This window comes from Chlamydotis macqueenii, chromosome 2, assembly GCF_036417535.1.
Source record: "Chlamydotis macqueenii isolate bChlMac1 chromosome 2, bChlMac1.mat, whole genome shotgun sequence".
In the NCBI taxonomy this organism is placed as follows: Eukaryota; Metazoa; Chordata; class Aves; order Otidiformes; family Otididae; genus Chlamydotis; species Chlamydotis macqueenii.
In genome coordinates this window covers 48,883,790-48,908,597 of record NC_141557.1, presented here as the reverse complement: position 1 = coordinate 48,908,597, position 24,808 = coordinate 48,883,790, and the positions used below count along the sequence as shown (strand labels likewise).

Below are 24,808 nucleotides of genomic sequence, written 5' to 3'. Positions count from 1 at the left end.
AACCACTAGTGTTTCCTGTCTTTTGTTAATGTCAAGATGTGTGTATACAGTATATCAAATTGCTTTAGATGACCCAGTAATTTAAAACATGAAGGGAATTTTCAGAGATTCTCAATCTTCAGCTACTTTTCCAAACACTTGGCTCATGTTTTACAGAAGCAGAATTGTGAAAAGTGTACAAGAAAATATATTATTCTGAACTATTTTATTAACTGTAGCAGTAATCTTATACCTGGAAGGATAAAGAGGATTCCTTACTGAGCTACTGAAATTCAGACTACACACAGGGCTTTATCAGAATCATTGTCTTAAAATTAATCCTTGCTATCTCAGAGGTGGTATTTCAGATCATGAAGTGCTGGTGCCTTCCCCCTCACCCCCACCAGATACCTATTTAAAAGTAAGCTGTCAGTTTTATCAAATAGTAATAAGGACTGGTCCAAGGGTAAAAAGGTAGATTTTGCAAAGACTGTCTGAGAGCTGCAGAAGATTCAGGAAAAATCCTGATTTCAGAGACTAAGGAACAGCAGAACATATATTCTGAGAAAGAATTAAATATGACCTTTGCAACATCTGTCCATTGGGACTGGGAACAGAATTTGGTTATTGAGCACTGTCTCTCTCCATTGCAAGTTCCATGCTACAGAACTCTGCTCACAAACAATGAAATTTGGTGTCATTGTGTTTGAAAGGGATTCCAAAAATTGTTTGTTGGAATTTATAGGAAGCATAATCTGATTTCTGTAACTTAATTTTTGTAACACATGTGGGCGCATTTACTTTTTGTTTTCTATCAACACTTTCTTTAGATTTTTTTTTTCCCCCCTTGTGTATAGCGAGATAGGGTCTTTGTTCCACTAGACTGCCTTTGCTCTTGTCCTTGTTTGAGTTAATTTTGTTTGAATATTGCTCTACTCCCTTGAGCCTTTACTTAAGCTTTCCGTAGCTGTACTGTTTAAGCTGCCTGGAGTTATTTCCTTCCTTATCTCCACTAACTCATTTGTATCCCAGGTCGTCCATTGGATTGTGCTAGCACAGCGTTTATATGGCCCTGCAGTGAAGCAGACCAGGGAACCTGCCTCATTGAAATCATTCTTCTTGGCCAGTTTATTTTGTTCTCAAGTTAGCAACTCCTTGTTGTGATTTACTATTCAGCTATACTGGTGTTAGCATGAGGGAGGTCAGTAGGAGTGAGTGGGGGTTGCTGGTCAACCTATTATAAAAAAAGCTGAGTGAGTACTTGAGCTTATCCTGTCCACTTATCCTATGCTGAGCTGAAGCTGCTGCCAATGCCTAATTTAATTCCTGATTCTAAAATCAAAAAGGTAACAGTACTTTCTTTTCTTTTTTTCTTTCCTTTTTTTTTATTTTTTTTTTTTTTTAAATTAACTCTGGAATGATCTGCATCTCTTACTTCTGCTTCAGTGTCTGGTAGATGAGAAGTGAAGTTTTGAATTAGTTGATGTGGGTATAGTTTTAGGGGTTCACTCTAGAGATATTGCTCAGTAAGATATTATTACCGCATGCAATTAGAGAATTCTGAGGGATAAAAGACATCCACTTCCACATCAGATCTGTTTGTTATGTTTGGTAGATTCTTGTCAGCTTCCTGAATTGGAATTTAGGCTTGCAGGCCTCTGAGTCTGTGTAACCTGAGTGCTTGAAGGATAAGAATAAGTAAAGGCTATGAAACACTAACAAAGAATGTAGATAAATGTTAGGATGTCTGTGCCTGGTGAGAAGTGTTTGAAGAAGGTAACTGGTCAGAACTTCATCCCCCTCCATACGTACCCAAGAGGAGAATGACAGTGATCCTCTAACTATGGAAATATGAGCATTTAGGATATTTGCTGTTTGAGATGAAACTAGAGAACCAATGTTGCCAGTTGCATATGTTGCAACTGAGACCAGCTGCCTAATCTCCTCTCTAGAAATCTCCTGAACTGCATTTGCTCGAGTGAGTGCAGTTCCACTGTTGGAGTCAGACAAGCGTGGCAAGCCCATAAGATGGGCAAACTGGATTTCACTAACTAACAAAGAATGTAAATAAATGTCTTGGGTGGATTGTACTCTCTCTTTCAGACACTTTTCTCTTCTGGGTTTCAGCTGAGGGAGGCTCAGTTGAGTTCAGTGGACCAAGTCCAAAGGTAGTGTAATGTAAATTGCACTCATTTTAAGAAAAAAAAAAAAAGTCAATGAGGCTCTGGATTTTAGTTATCTACTGAGAACCTGAAGATTTTAAATGCAGTGGGGTTATAGCTGCTTAGAATTGTTTATAGTGTTTTTGCCATTAGGAATGCAGTAGTTGAACTTGTCTGTACTTGGTCAAAGGATTCTGTGTTCTGTGGGTAAAGTGACGAACATGTACTATTCAGTGGAAGGCATTAACACTCAAGAGAGATACTTCTAAGAAATGTATAGTCAAAGCTTCATCTGAAAAGGTAAGCAACAACAACAACAAAGCAGCTTGTTAAAATATACGTGCTCTGTCAGATGTGTCAGTTTTGAGTCTGTAGGCAGTACTGTCTGAAATGAGAATTTTGCAAAGCTCTACTATTGCTTTTGTGGAGGAGCGTCAAGCCTTACAAAAGAATGAGAAGTTCTTTGAAGGCATCTGCGTGTGTGTGACTATCATTTATCTTGTTAGCATAGTAAAACACTTTCTTCTGAATTGGGGAATAGTGGATTGAGATCTGTCATTTTTTGGTAGGTCTCTACAGAAACAGTAAGTTGGTAAACAGGCTTGGTAAACATACTATGAAGAAATTGAAGGGGATGGGAAAGGTTGAGCAGTTTTTCTCCTCATGCGGTATAGACTTTCGACTTGTATACAATATGAAGAGAAGAACTTCATGCTTTACTTTGATATACATATGTGATCATGCAGTTGAGGAGAAATACTAGAGATATAGAAGTGAATGTGCTTTTAGAAGTAACTTGAAAAGTGTCACCTGCTAAAAAAAATATAACTTTTTTTTTTTATTACCAGGCAAAGAGGCAATAAAACAACTTTCTGGGAGTATTAATTTCAAAGAGAAGTGATCTGTAGAAGTGAACTAGTTGGTGAGACTAGGGAAGGTGGGAAATGCTGTGTCTCTGGACTGTGTCAAATGGATTTTAAATAGTAGTCTGTCCTTCCTCTTTCTCTTTTTAAAGTAATAAATTGTTATTCCTTAGATAAAGGATTTTTTTGTTATTCCTCAAGGTACAACTATTGGATGATGTTAAGGTGACAGAAAATCTGTCTTGTAGTCCATGCTATTTTCTGATTTTTTAAAAGCATTACTTTAAGGCAGACTAAAGATGACAACGTCTGCTTATTTAGCAAAGACAACTTCATCCCCTTTTAATCTTTATAGGATACAGGAGTGTGCTATGAATACTTGGAATCCAAACATTTTCTATAGTTTTTATGTTCATGATCTGTATGTGTCAATTTTTAATGTTTGATTTCTGTAAGTTGATTCCCTTGACAGAAAATTGCTAAGTAATTGATGGGAATGCAAAGTACTTTTTTCCCTTGCTTTGACAGTGGTGTTTGGGTATTTATATAAGTGAATAATAATACAAGACTTGTATAAACTGTTAATTGCAGGGAGATTCTTCTGCCTTTAGTGTCCTGGGATCACTGTAGTCTTAATATTTTATCAGGTTGCAAAGAAACATGTAATACGAGCTTCGTAAGAATGTACTGTGCTGTGACTTACACAATTGGTTAGTTTTGACTAAAACAATTTTTATAAGAACAGAAACCTTTTATGAGCTGTTATATTTTTAAACATTTAAAAAATAAGTTATTTGACCTTATGAAAATGATGTTTTAAGTTTTAAAAATTAGGTTTTCTGGTAACCTTTTGGCTACTTAAGATTTCTTTTCCATTTACTTTTCCTGAGTACGTACTGCATATACATTGTGATTATTTTGGTACTATGAATCTTTCTTAAATGTTGGAGTATTTTGGGAAGAACAAATGAGGTTATGAATTGAGCATCCAGGTGGCTGTACCACCTAGTTTAGCCTGGTGCCCATATGCCAAATTCATGCTTTTCAAGGTTTTTTTTTTTCCACAAAATTCTGCTCTGACCAGGGCATCCTGCCTTTTAGGACCGATACAAGTTTGTGTGGCAGGATGTATTCTGGGTTTATATAGGACCTTTCCCTCTTCCTTTTTTTTTTTTTTTTGGCCAGTCGGATACTCATTCTTTTTGTGGAAGGACTTGTTCCCTCTACTGCCTGGAGGGGGAAGAAATAGGCAGTTATAATTTCTTTTTTCCCCTTCTGGCTGCCATTGGCAGTTATGACAGATGGTGTTGGAGATACACATGTAGAAGTGAGTTACGTACAGCATCTCTACAACATCCTTGAGCTTAGACTGCTTAGACTGTCAAAATCTGTTAGATGTTCCTGTATCATACTGCAGGCACCATGTCCAGATTTTGCTAGATATCACTTCAGTGTTTTTACACTAAGTAGCCACAAAGCTATGTGAGAGATCTTGTGCTGCATAGAGGTGTTGAGATCTAATAAGTTTGCCATCAAATTTGTAGTGGCAGTGGACCCTCATATTTCCAAACTGCACAAGTATACAAACACAGCAGACAATTCCCTGCACTATAAGTAGGAGATCAGAGACTGTAAGCTGTGAAACATTTTTTAAGAGTGTAGCCACCAAGAAATCCTACCTTTTTTAGTTGACCACTCAGCCTTAACTGCATTTTCCTTATGTTTTTTATTTGTTCTGTAGTTCGTAAAATAAATGTCTTCTCTGCCCGATGCCTCCATTTCAGCTGTGCTCTGCAAGTTAGGGAGGACATTCTGCCATCTATCCTGTTGGCCTCACTCTGAAAGAGTTGAGACAAGACCCTTGTTCCTGAGTGCTCATTTGCTGTAAGAGATTTTTTCTTCCTCTCAAGAAGGAAAGGTTCTACTGGACTGATTGTCTCCATGCAGTTAACCTGTCTTGTCATATTATCTGCTTGATTTGATTATTGAAGGTGCTTAAGGATTGTGCCGAGCTTCACCTTGTAATTGGGAGTTCTAGGCTTGTAGTGCAGCCTGGATCTGATGACCTTGTTCTTTGCTTTGGTAGCAAACTTGAGTTCATTCCTTTCAAAAAGGGGCTTTCTTGGTAACCCTAGTACCTGCAAGAAAGTGAAATTCAGACCCTGTTTTCAAATTATATCATTTTTTTATTTGCCTTAGTTTCTACCCATCTTTTAATGAAATTTGGCAACCATATGCCAGTATGAAACCAGCAGGTAACCTGTTAGTATTCTTCCCTGATGCTTTTTCTTGGGATTTGGAGCATCTTTGCCTGTTATGTGAGAACAGCTCCATCATTACCTTGCACAGAAGTAACTGCCCTACTACTTGCATAACTACCATGGAAGTTTTTGGAGAGAAAATGTTTTTTGTATGACAGTTTTTTAGTAATGTGTCTGGAATGTTCTTCGGAGCTTCCTCCAGGTGTTAAAATCCTGGAGCCCCACTGTGGAACACCCATGGGGATGAGTGCTCTGAGAAGGAGGCCTTCAATCAGTGGATTTTGGATTTTGCTCCAACACAACACTCCCTTCGCCATGTTCTTGCTTTCTTTGTTGAAGTTCTTGGAGCTTTGAGACTGTGAAACGCACCTCACACTTTTTAGCTCTTCATGAAGAATACTGGGAAGCACAAAGTAAATGAATCCTCTAAGGCTGCTATACATTCTAGGGCTGATTGCTTGTGGAACGTGTGCTAAGGTGAAAATTCATCCAGAGGAATTCCATTTAATGACAAATAACTCTTGCTTTAGTAAATAATTTCAAATTTCTTTGCCGTATTTGGGAACATTTATATTATCAGAATGCAGGTCTCAGAAATCTTTGCAGACAGCTACTAGAGGATTGTTGTACTAAACATGTTTCCAGTTAAACATAAAAATAAAAATAATAAAATTAAACCATTAACTTTCTCAAATTGGAAACTGCTCAGAATTGCTCATTTTTGAAGAAAAAAAAAAACTTTTTTGTTATTCATGGTGAAATCAGAGTTTAAGGCCTTGCAACTTTACACCTGATGAATGTTCGGGATTTTTCTAAGTTATATTAAATGTTTGAAAATAGGTACTATGAAAGATGCTTATGTCAGTTTGAAAACCTTGACGTACATTACATACTGTTCAACATTATTTTACATTTCTTTAGGTTCTTCTAAAGAAGGAGGAGCTGGAGCTGTGGATGAGGATGATTTTATTAAGGCTTTTACAGATGTTCCTACTGTACAGGTAAGATGCTGTGTATACTAGCTTTTTTTTTCAGTAATATGCTATTTGCAATACTATATACTAGTCTACTTTTAAAACTTCTTTAATTTTACCATTTTCTAAGCAAGTATCATTACTTTTCCTTCTGTCTGAATTTACAGTCTCCATGGAAAGTTCTTCACTTTCTCCAGTTAGTTACCAAAAACCCCACCTTTTCTTTACTGTCCTACTAATTATTATTACATTGTGTTTCAGCTCAAATCCATTATTGATTTTCTTAATCTTTTCCAGGGAGCTACTGAAAATAATTGTATGTTTTAATTTTAATAAGAAAAAGATTTCCGTAATGTTTGGAAAATTTAGGACTGCAATTTCATGGGATAATCAAGTATTAATAATACAGGCAAATAATTTAAAAGAATTGTATTTTCAAATATGTCTAAATTGTAGTGGTGCATCTCTGGCATACCTGTCCTTATCTCTAGTGATACTTTAAAAAAAAAACAACAAAACTAGTGCCTTCTTTGAATACTAACGTTGGATGCTGAGTTTTTAGTTGAAAGATCAGATTTTAATTTCTGTTTTTTAAGTCTGGGAATTGCACATACTTGGTGCTTTCACACAGTTCAGTCATTTAACATGCTTGTGTCCTAGACCTATTTTGAATAAGTTTCCCTCGACCAGCTGAGGTGTGGAAGGCAACCAAAAACTGTCAGCCATAGTTCCCAAACATCAGAAGGATTTTGTTTGGCTCCCTTTTCTTGATATATACTTTTGCTCTATTTTTATTTCCCAAGATCATAGTGTAGTTATTTGTTAGATCTCCTTCTGTAGGCAGAAATGCTGTCTGCTTTTATGAAGGAATATTTAATCTCCATGGTTCCTGTCACATTGAGGAAATATTTTGTCTTACATTTTAAAACCTTTATGTTGCTCTGCCTCTCCAAACTGTGTTAAGAATTCTTGAGAGGGCGAAATCATGGAGCTCTTATTATTTATCCCATTATGTTGAACAGAGCCATATTCCACAGCACAGAAAATGTGCTGCCAGTAGTTTGATGCCTTAATATTTGCACTCCCAAGCAGAGTTTTCTAAGCACTCAAGTCAGTTAATACATTTCAAGAACGAAAGTGAGTAACTGTATGTCATTGCCGAGCACATGTGATTTTTTTTGTCTGACTGCTGGATGACCTAGGGGGGTAGGTCATTCCTAAACTGCAAGAGGTGGAGGAGAAAGACCCATCTGTCTGTACTAACCTCACCCAGGTTGAGGTGAGGATGCAGGGGAGAAATGTGTAACTGACCTCAAAATAACCTGTTTCATGGATGAGGATGTAAGAAAGGCCTGCTGCCCAGGTTGGGGCGAAAAAAAAAAGGGAGTTTTTTTTGTATCCTTAGGAATAATGACTTCCTGCTGTCCAACTTCATGCTTCTCTTGTGGACAATGTCTGATTTTTCAAAAAAAAAGGCACATGCCACATTCTGAGACCATGTTAACTACTAAGGAAGAAATAAGTTTCTGTACTAGATCTTGTGAAGAGAGAATGTTCATGACCTGTAATTTGGCAGGTTGTTCTAATAGCAAAGGAAACTTGTTAGACAGAATGGGGAGAGGGAGTTGTTGTACATTATTGAGCTTATTTCTGTCTTTCTGTTTTCATTACATTTGTGAGTTTTAGTAGTTACTTTGGTGAAAGGAAGGAAGGGAACTATATTATGGAAAAAAAAATCCAATTCTGAATCAAGATTAAGTGCATCTGGATTAATTAAGTAAATGGAGGTTACTTATGATGTGTATGTTTAACTCATTCTTAAAAGCCTCCAATGGTGGATCTGCCTTTCCAATAACCTGTTCCAATGAGTGCTAATTGTTATTTTTTTAGGAATATCGTATTGTTTACTCATATCTCGTTTGTAATCCCCTTACTGAAAATACTTTACATCTGTATAGTTACTATTCTTATTTGTGTTTGAGCTTTTAATTTTTCTGTCTTTAATGTTGCACTTAACTTTAATGATGTGTGTGTGTTGCCCTCTAATGGATATCAGCAGTTTATTGAGAAGATGGGTAATTTTGACATATAGTCTGATGAATCTGTGTGCCAAAAAGAGAAGTACTGTGGTGAGGGGATTGTACCTTCATATTTAAGATTGCAACCATAATGTTTTTACAGCTATGTTTATTTGCATTTGCTTAAATTGGAGACAATTCTGTTTTCAGGTTATTAGGAATAACTCCCATTAATTGCTAGAATTTGTTTCAAAACAAATGTAATTGTTTTTATAAAAGTCTGATGTGGGAACTTATGAACGAAAAAATATATTATGTCATTGAACACAGAATTTCATCTTGGCCTTTTAAAAGCATAATTATTGAAGGGCAGAGGGAAAAGAAATTATTAAAGTATTAGTTTTTATTCCTCTGAAAGTAATACAAGTATGGACAACCTTCTAGAATTTAGGATTTTGAAGTGGAATTACAGTTCTAATTTAATGGCAAGATAAAATTATGCTGTTTATTAATTTACTCATTACAATGGCAATTTGAATAGCAGAAATTGCGTAGATCTAATTCTGTTTGTGCCAGGTAATTAAAGAAAAAGCTAAATTATTTGCCTAGAAATGCAAGTAAGGCAGGCATAAACCCATTGTACATGTTGCTTCTGTGCTTGTTTATTGCTTAGCATGTTTTAATCCTGTGGCAGTAACTGCAGCACATGATCTCTGATAACACATAGCTGACAACAAAAAATGTCCTATTGTTAAGGATCTACGCAGTGAAATAGCTTACTAAAGGTATTTCTACCTTGACCGGAACCTCAGACTAAGTTTTGAGTGTGCACTAAATGCATCTCAATTAGCTGCTACCCGAAAGACATGATCCTGCTTCCCTTACACTTCACTACTTTGTGATAAGTTGTCATAGACTGCTGAGTTGACAGAGAAATTTTTGCTGTTCCTCTTCTAGGATTATCTTGTTGTACGTCAAAACCCTAAATTGGGAAGGAGACAGGGCAAAGTGGGTGATGGTAAAGGGGGAACCTGAGGATGTTGAATAGTGTCATGAATTCTGATGGCATTAGAGCAACCGTAACGTGAAATTGTATCTTTAGTTAACCGGTAACTACACCCTTCCACTTTTAAAAGGAAAACAAGCATTTTCTTTGATAATGGAAATTTAATTTTATAAAAATGCTTAGGAGGCACATGTAATGTTTATTCTTAAAAGTATGGTACTTACAGAATTAGTGTTAGAGTAACTTAGTGCTGCGTAACAAGTATTATACGCTACCTGTATAGGAAAGTAAGTTAAATGGTGATACAAAACTCGTTTGATTTTGTGGGCAGTGGAGTAGAAAGTCTGTTATACTTAGACCCACTATTTTCATTAAATCATTTATACTTTTTAAATAAGTTATGCAACAGATGTTTATTGACTTCTAATAAAGAAGAAAACGGTAATCATGAGGAATAGCTTTTTGGTTTTTATGGATGCGGTCCTGTCCCTGTATAGAACTGGAAGGCTACTTCTGCAGCGTACCTTAGAAAATCTTACGCAGCCACGTGGTAATAAAAATTTCAGTTTTGTTGTTAAAGCATATTCAGAGAATAGAGAGCTCTGACTGGAGGCTGCTCCTTACACTTATTTACTGACTGCCTAAGTTAACAAATGATAGACGTGGACTAGTAATACACATAGAAGGTATTGAAGTTTTTAATTTATTTTTTTAAGGCAAATTTTTAATTCTGCTGTTGATTAACAGCCTAGTTAGGCCCTTGTAGAGCCATGCACTCTTATAATGTGGAAGAGAGTCCCTGCCCCAAAAGAGTTGCATCAGGTTGAAATCTGTTGGTTGCATATCATTATAGTAGCGAGTATGAAAACAAAATTGAATTGCAGTAGAATTGCAACAGATGATCTAAAACCTCTGCTGTTTATTGAGTTTTGTTTTTTTTTAAATGGAGTTAATGAAATTCGAGATAACATGATTAGATCGTCACAAAGGTGAAATCTTGAGGAAGATGTTGATTCTTCAGCTCTTCTTTTAATGAATATTCACTACTCAGTGATATCCTCAAAGATGTGCCTTAAAATGCCCTTTTATACAGTTCTCTAACTTTTCGGGCAAGATTTTCAGAATTATAATTGTCAATCTTCTCAAGCTATTTTCCTTCGTCAGGTTACCTGGGATATTAACAATATAAACTTTCTGTTTTTTTAATACTTCAGATCTATTCTAGTCGAGAGCTTGAAGAAACGTTGAACAAAATCAGGGAAATTCTCTCAGATGACAAACATGATTGGGATCAACGAACTAATGCGGTAAACTTCTTATCTGGTTTCAGGTTTGAGTGGGTGTATTTCATCAAACACAAACAGCTAGATATTTTTAAATTGTTTTTTTTTTTAAGTAATTACATTCCAGATAATCAACAAAATTTTAGTTTTAAGTTTTAAACATTGAATTTCCCTATACCAAATAAATTTGAGCAAGTATTTTAAAAGGCCGAAATAAATTTTTGCTGACGCTTCAGTGGAAACTTTTCTAAAAGCTGTTATGTATGTTTCAGTTGCCGTTTAATGCAGAATTAATATTCTGCTGGTAAATTGCGAGCATAAGTACCTCTATGATAAGTTTAACTTGCAGGATTAAAATGTTTGTATGTCACATTTCTATTTTTAATCAGGTTTATTGCATCTTAGTGTTTGAAAACAGGTATGTGAACAGAATTATGTATCTGTATATTTGTAGGCTGGGATCAGAGACTTTTTGGCTCTTGAGTTTAAGTAATAGCATTTTTCTACAGTTTTTTAAATTACTGCCATATATTTCAAAATAATGTTTTGCTTTAAAGGCATACTTACATACATTTTTGCAATGAAGTTGTTACTTTTTTATTTTGGAATGCATATTGGCAGTGTACTAAACTAAATGCCTTAAATTTTTTAGCTGAAGAAAGTTCGATCATTGCTTGTTGCTGGAGCTGCACAGTATGATGGATTTTTCCAGCATTTACGGTTGTTGGATGGTGCTTTCAAGTTGTCAGCCAAGGATCTCAGATCTCAGGTGGTCAGAGAAGCGTGCATTACTGTAGCGTAAGTATAGTTTATGTGTGTTTGTGTGCATTGCTAGATTTTCAGTATGAATTTGGGTTAAAGATGCTTTATCAGTGTTGCAGGAAAGATTATCTTGTTGGACTGCTGTACAGTATGACTGATAAAAAAATCAAGCCAGCGTCTGAAGCTGTAAAGAAACAGAAACATTTAAAGGAATTTATTCTTTTAGGCAATATGCGTAGTTGATAATCCTGTAACAGATTGTATGTGAAGGACAAGTTACCATCATTACACCGAGTTCTTAGTGCAAGTTAATACAAACCGCTGTAAATACTACTGTAACACTGGGAGATAGTCTTGGGAGCACTTACACTTGGGTGACTGGCACAGAACTTGGCTGTGACTATGTGTAATAACAAAGTGAGCTGCCCTGTAGTGTTGTGAACATTGTACATTTTGGTGACGTAGTATCTTTCATGTCTGTGAGTTTAGAAGCCATAGCTATTCTGGTCTCCTAATTGAACAGACTGTGGGGACTTGTTGGAGCGTACAGCTGTCCTTGCCAGGGAAATTGAGACTTTGAGAAAATAATGTTAACATTTCCTAATGTGAAGTCAGGAGTAGTTTAAAGTACTGTGTAAATGTCTTTATCCAGGCCTAAAAGCCTGGAATTTTTCTTGATCACTAAAACTTAAATGTGTTAGATGTGTCATTTGCTGCTGACAGCAAATTATTTTTATATAGTCTGTCTGCATGGAAGAAGCGTTTGTTGTCACCACTGGACAGTTAAATTACTGTGTTCCATATGTTTGTATGTTTGTTGAAATTAAAACCACTACCTTTAATAAAAAAGGGAGTCAAATTTTACAGTTGACTAGTTATGATAAATTCAGCAGTTTTGCCTGCATTCAAAGGAAAAAATTAAAACAATAATTTCCATATGACTTTTAGATTTATATACTCTTAAGGTATGTTAAAAAGCAGAAATACCATGGTATTTTATGTGGACATGAGAACTTTAGCCTCTCAAATTGTGGTACTTGTTTTTGGTTACAAAATAAAGTTACTAGTGTTGAACCTCTTAATGTGTCTGCTAAGTAACAAAAATATACCACAAGTCCTGCATTTCTAATGAGGCACGGACTTGGAAATAATGAAATTAGGAAATTCTGTTGTTTAGAAAGATATAAATCTTTAAAATGTACAGTGAGCATTCTTATTTTAAGACTAAGAAATTGATTTTTGTTAACAACTTTAATTTCTTCTTCTTACATAGCCATCTTTCAACTGTTCTGGGAAACAAGTTTGACCATGGCGCTGAAGCTATTGTGCCTACTCTTTTTAATCTGGTTCCCAACAGCGCCAAAGTGATGGCAACTTCTGGGTGTGCAGCCATTAGGTTCATTATTCGGGTAGGTGTTCCTCTCTCACTTTACTTGCTAGGAATATTCAGATAGTGGCTCTTAGCAGAGATAATAACAATTCTGAAATTTAGAATTATAAGTAATTCTTTAATGGAGAAGTAATTTTTCTCAGTGGTGGACAAATCTAATTTATCATTGACACCAATTGGCAGCATTAACTGTCATAAAGATGGAGTAGGTATGAAAAGCAAATGTGTTTTAATTTTTTTTTTTTTTGTAATGTGTTAATTGTGAAAATGGCAAATGTATTTCAGAGGGAGCTGGTTTTTACTGCCTTTTTGGAAAAGACAAAGTTAAGCTAGTAAGGTTTAAAAAAAAAACCAACCAACCAAACAAACAAAAAAACCTCGAAACTATTTATTTAAAAAAAAAAAAAATGGAACCATGGAGTTAGTCATAGAATATTGAAGAGGCCAGACATATGTGAATCCATTTAGAAAGCACAAGTTCATGGAAGAAAAGCCCGACAGAGGTTTTAATCCTCAGGCTTAAGAACTTTCTAAGATGAGTCCTTAAAGCATGTAGTAGAGGTGAAGGCTGTCTACCAGCTGCTTTTTCTTGTCTGTTTCTTAAGCGTCTGCTCCTGACTGGTGTCTGAGGCAAGACATTTAGATTTTTGGAACTTGTACCGACATTTTTGTGCTTCAAATAGAAGTGGGAGGTTGCCCGTAGTTTCTACATTAAAAGCTGTGGTGTTCTTAATGGTAGGCGTTCACTGCTGTTCACTGTGATCTCATCCATGGCTTTGATTTAGTAAGTTGTTGGAAACCTAAGTGGTTTAATCACTCTCACCCTTTATTGCCATTCTCAGTATGTTTCAGAATCTGTACTTTGTCTAACTATGCATCTGAGAATGTGCTTCAAGACTTCTGCATTACCTTTGCGTCAGCTCTTGTGCTAAGAACCATTGGCGTTTTTTCCCCAGATTCTTACAATGTACTGTGAGATGGCTAATGGCACAGAGTTGAGAGTGGAGGAGAGTACACACCTTACATAGGATGATTAAAGTTGTAAGAGAATACCATTTGCAGTAGTATTAGACAAGCTCAGGCATGTAAGAAACTGACCTTGTCTTGTTCACAGGAGCCAAATCAAGCACCAGAAAAGCAGCATGAAATAAAAATTCGCTGATTATATTAAATTGGCTTTATTGGTTCTGTTCAGTTGGAGACAAGCCTACACATTGGCTGTAGCTGCCCTGATTTTGTTTAAACTTCTGTTATTCTTAGCTGTAATTTAAGATACTAGATTGGAGGCATAGAAGTCAGAAAATCCGATGGTTAGTGTTCAAATACTCAACCAATAAATGGCTTATGCAAGGTGTTCTGACAGAAAATTAGAGTTTCAGTGGAAAAAGAAAGAAATAAATATCAGAGTTAAATGAAATGCAGCCCCACTCTCCTTTGGGCTTCTATCATTTGGATTAAATGAGAGTTGGTCAGGGAGTGTGTGATCCATTGAATATTTAGAGCCCAAGCCATTACAGCTTTGGAGTCAACGTTTTGCTCAAAAATTCCCACCAGAATCCACTGACAGCCAGTTGAGATCCTGGAGCATTAGTATTTAATTGATGTGAGAGTGAGCGTACGTAAAAAGAGGGAGGCTGTATTACACCAGTGATCTTTGGGAGCTCCATCTTAGCTTTCTTGGATTTCATATTTGTCCTCTAGATAATTCTTCTACTGTAGTCTGATTTCTCTTTCTTGGCTCTTGGTAAATCAGGAAACCAATTTTAAAAAATAAAAAATAAAAAAAAAGCAAAGGAAAGGTGTGGCATGATGGCAGAAAATCTTCTCCAGAGGGAGGCGAGATTCAGTTTGACCAATTGAGCTACTAGGTTGGTTGGGAGGAAGCATGTATCATTACAGCTTAAAAGGGATAACAGATGAAATCTGCAGTCTTAAAGCTGAACAAAAACAAGCCTGAGGCTTTCATTCCTTTGCAAAACACATTCTAGAGATTACAATGTCAGTAGCTCCAAAGACTTGGAACATATAGGTTTCCCCATCTGTAAAAACGTTTTATTCTTTCCCCTGGTATTGCTTATTGTTCCCTGTCTGGCAGTCATGTGCCACTTGTCAATTTGAAAACTATGCAAAACACAAACAAAAACCCTAAAACCCTGTTTAAAAGTACATAAGTACAAACAAATGCAACTCTAAGGCAGATTTCTTTACTAATTCCCTCCTAACTTTGAAGTTGTCAGTACTCTGAGAGCTGATAATTATCTCTCTGCTTTTTTGATGATTTGTGTGTTTATATCCCACAACAGTAACCTACGGAGGAAGTATGATGCATGAGAGACTAAGAATTATTCAGTACTGTACTTGTTAAGCAGTGTTTTTAAAGGCTACAGTTTCACACTGTATTGGGGACCAGTTTAGAAGTTACATGTTTAATCAAGAAAGGCATAAAGAAATGAACTGAAAATGGATTTGTGGAACCATGTTACTCTTAGTGGAATTAAAATGTTAATACTTTGTGTCTACAGTTAGTTAAGATAAGCTGAAGTAAGGCTGCTTTAATTTTGAACTCAAGTATTGCATTTGGATTTAATGTAGTTTGTTATCCACTCTAATGGTAGTTCAAGGGTTTTCTTTTCCAATGAGGATGTTAGGTGATTCCATATAGATTATTTACATAAGCTTGCTTATGTTACATGTCGTCATGCTTTTATTATTTTATTGATATATTTTGCATTAAAGGAAATTTGATCTTTGTAGCACTAATTGTATTGATTGATCCCTAAAAGAATGCCTGTAGTTTCAGACTGATTGATTTGCTTTTTGCTCCATGACTCTGATTTTTAAGACTGTTGTGTCTGTTTTCTGTGGCAAAACTAAAATAGCATCAGTGTGCAACTCCTTTGAGGAAACACTGACATTTGAGCCTTCATATGTGACTTCTGACAGCTAAATATTGCGTATCATGATGTGATTGATGGCATTGGAAGTGTTTTTTGCTTGACATTTTGGGGAAAAAAAAATAGGTTTAATCAATTCATATACTGGTCTTATTTAATAGTATTCTACATTTAGTTTCAGTAAACATTCTCAGTGATTGAAATTTTTATTACGTTGCTAATTTTGTTTGACTTAATCAGTACAGTACACATTCAGGAATGCTTTTGTCATTAACTGCTTTATCTTTTTTTTTTCAGCATACCCATGTGCCACGACTCATACCTTTAATAACAAGCAACTGTACCTCAAAATCAGTTGCAGTTAGAAGGTGAGTATGTTATAAATGGCAATTAACTAAAGCTGTTTCTTTTTTAAATTTAATGATCATATGTTGAAAATAAACAGATTTGAACGCTTACGACTAACTCTGAATACACAAAACTGTGTTATCCAGTAAACTGCTAAAACAAATTTCAGCAAAGTTATATTGGATGATTTTGAGGAGTAGTACTTTCCGCTGTTCTGGGGGATGTACACTCTATCCTTCTGCAGAATTTATTCTAATTTAATATGTTCCTAACGCTTGTTGAAAAAGTACCTTGGGATTTAGAACTGGAAGGAAAATGAAAGTTGCAATTGAATCTGTGATGCTTAGTCTAATTAGAATAAACACCACAGGTATTTAGAGGCATTGGGAGTGCATGAAACAGATAAGCATGTGTTTGCGAAGAATCGACATGAGCCTATTACTGTTAGGGCCAGACCTGACAGACCTAGCGAGGTTAGCTGTCGTCGAAGCACTGCAGCATACTGCATCCAGTGTGTGCCAGCATCTTGCTCTCCTGACACCTGGAGGACTTCTATGCAGTGCAGTTCGAATGCTTGCAGCTAGACTGTCTCATACTGTGCCCAGATAATAAACCTGCCATGCTGGGAACTGCAGGATTGAAACAGTGGCTGCTGCTTTAGATAGGATGTGGTGGATAAATGCGTAGTCGTGTTTTAACAATTGAGGTGCATCTTCAGCATGTTGCGTTTTCCAAGAACATGATACTTGAACACTTGTATTGACTTTTGACAAAATTAATTGATTTCTGATAGTGTCATTTTCCACACAGAATCTCACAAAAGCAATTAATGCTGTTTCTGGACCCACACTAGCCCTGAAGGCGACACAGTGATGTATGCAGGAAATAGCTTGAGCGTGTAATCTGTTTGCTCTGAATCTAAGTTGTCTTTGCATCCAAAGCAAGTATTATCTCAACCCAAATTATAGTGACCTGTCATAACTTCTGGTTTGACTGCAGAAAAACTCAGAGGGCTTCATTGCCTCCACTTACCACGACTTTGCTGAGGAACATTAGACTGTAGGTGGCTTTGGTACTGCAGTTCACAATCCAGTGAACATCAGTGAAGGTGGCTCAAATTGCATTGTTTTCATACTGACTTCATTCCTTTGGAAAGACAAAGTAAAACAAAATTGATTGTAATAGTGAAAACCCTTTCAGGGTTTCTTGCCCTGTGTTGTAAGTGTCCAAAGGGTTTAGGTAGAATAAAAATGAAATCTGCCACTCCAGAACAGGTAAAACACGCAACATAAGCAGAAAAAGTAGTAGTTCCAGACGGTAGAGTCCACTATCTTTTTCGAGACTTGTTATCTACACCCTCCTGATCCACGTCACTTGGATTTGTTCACCAGGATCTAGCTCCAGACCTATTTTAAAAGTAATGCTTTTTGCTAATGGCTGCTAAATTGTTAAGGATTCAGAATTAATAATGAATAAGGTTACATAACTTAGTTTGAGCAGTGCCAGCAAATCTTTAGGAGTGCTTTCTATATGCAGAGCCCTGTACTAATGGTCTCCTATTTTCCTTTATGCTGCATGCTCAGTAGTGACAGATGAAAGAATGGGAATAGTGTTTGGGACAGAAGTACACTGCCATAGAAACATTGTGTTTTGACTTAATAGCTGAATTTTTAAAGTACTTTTTTTTTTTAAATTAAGATTTTGATGTTCATACAATTTTTAAACTTTATTGATTTTTGTCTGATATTTTGGGGCTAATAAAACTAACATAGCATATGTGCAATAACATAACTTGAGCAACAGATGATTAATTGAACCACATCTATTTTTTTTAAGTTTAGGGTTAGTTACCCTGCGTGTTTGCTTTCTATACAGAATATTTTAACTTTGCAATAAGACAACCAATGCTATTATTTGACAGACAAACAAATACGTAAACCAAAAGTACATTTATGTCATATGGAAGGAATAAAGTTACTGTTTATTCCACAAGCACATTAGAGAAATGAGTATTAATTATAACTTTTTGTCTCTAGGCGCTCCTTTGAATTTTTAGACCTGTTGTTACAAGAGTGGCAAACACATTCATTGGAAAGGTATGGGTATACTTTTTCCTTCTAATGAATTTTAAGACACAAATCTTTTCATTGAATCCTTTAATTGGATTACGTTGTTCAGCGTTGACCAACCTTTCTAGCATAGACAACCTTTCTAGCACAGCAGGTCATGTGGCTCATTCAAGTACCAGGGAGAACTGTGTGCTCCAGCCTTGACTTCCTGTTGCCTCTTCTCCTTCCCCTCTGCCTCTTCTCATATACCACATGTGAGCCAATACGTACCATGCTTTCCCAGAGTTTCACTTATGTTGTGTGTCCTGTGCAACAAAGATGCACATGGAAGCGTCTGTCTCTTCTCCTGAAAGGTGGAAATTTGTGTGTTTGCCCTAAAAGAGGGGAAGAGGCATTAGGGTGGAGGACTTTTCTGGTAACGATTAAGAGCACACTGTAGCTTCTCTGGGTAGACAGGAAAGTAGTACATACATCAGCTCTGCAGAATGTATACTGTAAGCACAGAGTAAGAGCAAGGGGACTACAGGGCCTCCAGAGAAGGCTCTGAAGAGCTCATCCAACTCCATAGTTACCTTTCAACCCCTCACAGTGCTCCTGAGAAAGGAAGCAATGGGGAGATTGTTTGATTTATGGCAGAGTATGTATGCCTGTATTAAAAAAAAAAACAACACCAAAACAGCACCCTGCTCCCTCAAAAAAAAAAAATCCCCAAGCATGTCTTGAAATCAGATTTGCTTTCTGTCACAGTTTTTGCTTGTTCTGATGGGTGCTTTGCTGCTCTTTGAGCATGTGTTGAGGTTTAGAACTCATACACCAAAAGATTTCAGAGGTGAATTTCCAGGAAAGCAAACTTATTAATTCAAACTGTTTCCTTTTTCTTACTAGTAGGGGAAATAGTTTTTCCACTTCAGGAAAGTAGGTGTCTAAAAATTGTATTTTTAAATAGCTTTTTAAGTGTGATAGGTGGATGTATGTCTGAAAAGTAGATTATAATTCTTTCAGATTGAAGGAGAAAGCTTACCTAAACCTTTATAGAGGGTACAATTATGTCATCAGTGTGCTTAAGTATTTGTTTACTTCATATCTTAGAAAGAACTACTGTTAGCTGTATTTTACTTAGAGAAATGTTAATTAAAGTGTAAAGCTTTACTGCTTAAAATATAATTTGGAGTAGCAAAATAGCATGAAGAATGTCTGTTTTCTAGGCACGCAGCTGTCTTGGTTGAAACAATCAAGAAGGGCATTCACGATGCTGATGCAGAAGCAAGAGTGGAGGCAAGAAAGTGAGTTAACTACATTTTGCTCTGAAAAGTTTTGTTTTACATGAGTGATAGAAGACTCTAATTGGATGTGAGCTGCCAACTACACGAGTTAGGTTGCAAACTGGTGTTTCTTTTCCCGGAGTCCTGAATTAATACCTAGTTTCTTTTGCAAAAGACATTCTGAAAGTTGAGGCAATTAATACTGTCGTGCAGCATTTGAGGATTCTACTGAACAGGAATCATAAAGGTTGATATTGCTGCGTAATCATTCTTTCCCCTCCCCATTAATTAAGTCATTAAAGAACTGCAGCACTTTGACTAGTGGCTAGGCCAGAAAACGATTATCTTGCTTCCCCACAGAATCAGTATATGAATGTGAGAATTTCACAGGATAGACTTAAGTTATTTTTAAAATATTAATTCAGTTAATGTATCTATTTTCTTTTATGATTTGATGAGCAGTATTGTGTGCATTACATTTTCAGTCTGAGTTCCTTTCCCTCCCGTCCCTGGTTCATTCTGTAACCTTTACTTCCCAACTCCACACTTTGAAGAAAATATAGAGCAATTACATGTTATTCTCTTTTTTTTTTATTTTTTTTTTTTATTTTCCAGAGCTTATCTGGGTCTTAGAAATCACTTTCCTAGTGAAGCCGAGACTCTGTACAATTCTCTTGAGCCACCCTATCAAAGAAGCCTCCAGACCTACTTGAAGAATTCTGGCAGTATAGCATCTCTCCCTCAGTCAGACAGGTCATCCTCCAGCTCACAGGAGAGCCTCAAGTAAGGGTCACTTAATTGTTTTTCAAGGAAATGAGCCAGACTTCTGTGGTGTACAGAAAAGCAATTGTATATTCTCACTTCTAGTTTTTTTGTAATTAAAAAAAAAAAATCTTTTATTGTGTTTTCCTATATGACAGTATTACCCCAGCAAGATGAAAAATAAGGGCAGTCATTAACTGGATTTTAGCAGGCTATTCCTATTCATATATTTAGTCCTTAGCAGGCTCTGTTACACCAAAAGATCTTCAAGGTTGACATATTGATGTCTAGCATTCTAGTGCAATGAATAAGTCTAGGAAAGAAATAATGAAGTTACTACTTTTTTTATCCTTTTTCACTGGGAAGTATGAGAAAGAGACATTGGCGGTGAGATTCATTCAGATCACAGACAGTTTTTTTTTTTTGGTTTATCATTTTTGTTGGTGTTTTGTCTTTTTTTTTTTTTTTTCCTTTTTTTTTTTTTTTTTTTTCCCCCCCTATCTCCACAGTATTGAATATGTATTAGCAAATTCCTAGAGGGTGGGTCTGTGCTGCAGTCAGTGTATTAAAATGTATAGAGAATCTAGAGCTGAACAGGTTAAAGTTTGCTTAGGTACCAATAGCAAAAGGAATCTACTGGCTTTTTAGTAGAAATGTGGAATAGTAGTAGTAGTATGTGGTGGTGGTTTTTTTTTTTCCCCTTTAAGTTCTAGTAAGCTTCCACAAAGTATTTAAGCCTTTTAAGATTTCAGTTCAGATGCTTTGTTTCCAAAGCCAGAGAACTCGTCTGCTCACTTTTGACTTGAAAGCAAAGAGTACTTCCAGAGTATGGGAAGGTTGTTTTTTCTCTCTTTTTTTTTTTTTATTTTCTTTTGCCTTAAATACCAGAGGCTTTTCCTGTTCTATGTCAAATCTTATGTTTCCTATGATACTTGTAATTATAAAAAAAAAAAAAAAACATTTAAAAAATAATTGTCTGTAATGTAGCCTATTGCTAAAACTGTATTATCCACTAATATTTATTAAAAGACTAATTACACTTCTTTAAATTAATCTATATTCCTTGTCTCAAAATCAAAGTTCTGTTAGTGGGTTACTAGTAATAAAATGTTAAAAACTAAATAACAAAGAAATTAGAGTCTGAAAATACTCTTAAATCCTCAAGTAAGTGTTACTTCCGGTATTGCAAGATATGCAAGTACTGCTGTAGAGAAAGGGAGGAGTAAGATAAGAGATGAACAGAAGAGATCATGATACTGGAAATTAATTAATTTTTAATTGATTTTTCACTGTTTTTGCTTTTAGATGCATGTTGTTTTCCCTGTGTTACCCAAAATTACATTTCTGACTTCCAGTATAGATGCTGAGTTTTCCCAGTACAAATTAGCTTTGTAAATATAGATACGGTTTTCCTAAAAGTCTTAATCCTCCATGATTTTTGACCCTTTGAACTTAGAGCTCTTACAGATCCTTGGTCAAAAATGGTTTTAAAGAGGATGGTGGAATGGGAGAAATGTGGTGATTTGTGCCTACCTATATGAAGCAGCTTAAATGAAATGTCAATCACAATAGATTGTGCAAGTGCTGAAATTGTAATGGTTGTCTGGGCCTTCTATTTGGAGCAACTTGTGAGGTCAGGATACACCCAGGAGCTCTGCCTGGGCCTCTTCCACTTACTTGCAGAAAAATACCTCCAAAACACTAGTTAGTAATGTCAGAAAAGCAGGTATTATTCATCGTGAGTTGCAAATGTATGATCTTCTGTGAGGTGCTGGGTAACAGTGCTGACCTCTGTATTATCATTGAGCACCTGATCTAATAACTCAGACATACACGGTATTATGCATCTCTTTTCTCTCTGCTTTTCGGTTTAAAATCAGAAAGGGATTATTTTTACTAAAGCTGAGACTCTGGACTCAGACTGTAATTTGACTATTGATGAAATAGTCAACTATTTCAGCAAATACAGAGCTCCCCAGTCAGATAAATGTTTAGATGGCTAGATATGAATCAGTGAATCAAGTATCATACTGTCTTCTACTAGTCTGGCTTTTCCCTCACCCTTTTGACTGCATTTTACTCTTTTGAAGCAGGCAGAAGGAAGGACTCTCAGTTAAACTTAAGTAGACAAAAAAGATTTTGCTTCAGCAACTACTCATTTTTGCAGTAAGAGTAAAGGGAAAGCAGAGAGAAAACAGAGGAAAAGACATAGGATTTTTGGTCATTTTATAAATTGTAGGAGCCTCTAACATTCAAGCAGGGGAAATTCAGTTTAGCTGCTTGGAAGTTCCAGCGTTTTCAATTGGGAGACCGAGGACTGCAGAAGGCTTATGAATTGTATACCTATTTTCCTTTTTACTGCAGACACCAGTTCACATACCTTCTCTCATAAATAAAGCTTTTTGTGTAGCTCCCGCTGTTTTTGTTTAACAGTTGATTTAGAAGATCTGCTTTGTGGTTAAAACTTTGTACTGACAACCTTAAATGTATCGGTGGCCAAGTCTGGAATGCCTGAACTTTGTGTTACCAAAGTGTGCCTTTTGGTAACCAAAGGAATGTAATTTTATAAAATACAAAAGATAAGATGATTGTGTTTGCCTTGTCATTCTGTATTTATTGTATTTATCTAAAACATACTGAGAAAATTGAAGGGGAGGAAAGAAGATTTATTTAAATTTCTGTCTGTTATTGTTGCCTTTTGAATCTGATACATGAGACTTACTTATTTGGTTTCTGACTTTTTTTTTTCTTCCCCCAGTCGGCCTCTGTCTTCTAAATGGTCTGCAGCCAGCCCAGCAAGCCTTGCAGGCAGAGGTAAGGTGGTTGCTATATAGTGCAGTGCACAATAGTTGTTCCATATGTTCTTTGAACTGAAGTTTTAAATGTAGCTTAAAATTTTAGTATCTGAAGCATTTACTGTGTTTTCAGGTTGAATAATGGTATATGTCACTACAAACCGCTTGGAGCTGATTGCCTCATAGTTGCTTCACATTTTATGTATTTTCAGTTGTTGCAAGTATAAGACGTAATTTGCTGTGTATTGGTACTATTAATTGATCGTCTGTTTTGGAGTTTTGTCGTGGAACAGTCACCGTCAAAGAAGAAAAACATTGTTCTCTTCATGTTTATTAGGCTTATGGCAATTGGACATAAAAGATCCGTACGTTTCATCTATTCCCATGTAGCTGCTGCTCCTTATAAAAAACCAAAAAACAAAACCACAAATTTGTAATTCAAAGAGTTTAATTCTGTTTTGAGCTTTTGGAATTTAATATCTTTGTTCTCATTTTACATAACATGTTTGTAACTCTTGAAGAGTAGATCACTGAACTCCTTTTTACAAATTGCCAATAATTGAAAGTCTTTTTGTTTTCTGGACAGTTAAGGAGGAGTCAAGTTTTGAAGACATAAACCAGTGGTTAAAATTAACTGAAGCGAATACTTAATATTCAGTAAATAATATAAAAATACTTTACAGAAGATTAGGCCCTAAAGCAATTCAGGGTATGCATTCAGCTCTTAGCTGAAGTGTGGGAATATTGTCTTCCCTCAGTATCACAAGGGATGCTGTGGATTTCCTTACATTTGTGAAGCATTCAATAATGTAATAAATAACATGTTCAGAATTATATAGTTTGTACTAGGGTGGGAGTACATAGTTTATATTAAATAAAGGTAAAATTTCATGCTGAATTAGGATAAATACTACTGTAAAATAAGCTGTTCTGTATCTGAATTTCATGGTAACATCAGGTCTAGTTTGCCTCCTAACCTCAATAATACTTTATTTAGTATTAACTTGACCTACATTATTTTACATGGTTTTTTCTACTTTTTGCAGGTGTGCCGCAATGGTAGAAAATGTTTACCTTTTAAGTTTAATTAATTTTATTGATTAACAAATAACTTCCTAATTTTTTTTTTCCTAGTTTCAGGCAGCAGCAAGAGTGTTCCAAGCCCAGGAACTCTGCAAAGGTCTCGCAGCGACATTGATGTCAATGCTGCCGCAGGTGCAAAGGCTCGCCATGCTGCTGGACAGACAGCTGGAGCTGGGCGCTTGTCAGCAGCCGGTCTACCTCCGGGATCTTACGCTTCACTAGGTAAGGGAAACATCTTTACAACTCTGTAAAATATTTTTTGAGGTTTTTGATCAAAAAGTTACAGGAAAATACTTCTACATTTGAAAAATTGTCATAATTTTTAGTAGTATTGGAGTATTCCAAAAGAGCAGATGTTCTGAAGTCAGCAGCTTTGCTAGATGGTTTGGGTTTTTTTCTTGTACTGGAAGAATGCCAGTGCAAAGAATGTATTCATACTGTGCTCTTTAAAGGAGTGATACCTTCACTTAAAAGCAGATAGTGTTCATTATGTTTTTTGTTTCTAGAAGTAATAGGGAAATGAGCTTTAGGAGTCTTGATTTCCTGTTTTTCGCAGCTCTTTAGCTGACTGTTTTACAGCAATGCTAAAGAGACATCCTGGCAGTAAGTGGTGGCTTCTTCACGTGACACAGAAGTGCTTTACACAACAATATAAAACATTGATTTCTTCCTAAGCATATTGATGGAATTACATGTGTGTTTTTATTTAGGTGATGGTCTTCATTGATAGGAGTACTTGCTGTTAGACATAGTGCTACAAATCATAAGAATGCAGAAAAGTATTTGATAGTGGTGGTGGTTGTAGACGCTACAACCTTCACTAAGAAGGGAGAGTAAAAGAATATGGGAAAGTTTGGGTTTTGTTGTTGTTGTTTTGGTTTGGTTTGGTTTTTTTTT

At 36.0% G+C, this 24,808-nt stretch overlaps 1 protein-coding gene across 29 annotated transcripts in view; it reads left to right on the top strand.

Moving 5' to 3' along the window:
• CLASP2 (cytoplasmic linker associated protein 2) overlaps positions 1-24,808 on the top strand; it is a 155,838-nt gene that overhangs the window by 76,372 nt on the left and 54,658 nt on the right. For all 29 annotated transcript variants that reach the window (XM_086742898.1, XM_086742895.1, XM_086742906.1 and 26 more), the window contains 10 exons: positions 6,187-6,266; positions 10,478-10,570; positions 11,199-11,344; positions 12,582-12,717; positions 15,890-15,960; positions 17,977-18,036; positions 19,215-19,292; positions 19,887-20,054; positions 22,792-22,847; positions 23,963-24,133. In XM_086742898.1, the coding sequence (XP_086599024.1) occupies positions 6,187-6,266; positions 10,478-10,570; positions 11,199-11,344; positions 12,582-12,717; positions 15,890-15,960; positions 17,977-18,036; positions 19,215-19,292; positions 19,887-20,054; positions 22,792-22,847; positions 23,963-24,133 (1,059 nt within the window). The remainder of the gene's footprint in view (positions 1-6,186; positions 6,267-10,477; positions 10,571-11,198; positions 11,345-12,581; positions 12,718-15,889; positions 15,961-17,976; positions 18,037-19,214; positions 19,293-19,886; positions 20,055-22,791; positions 22,848-23,962; positions 24,134-24,808) is intronic.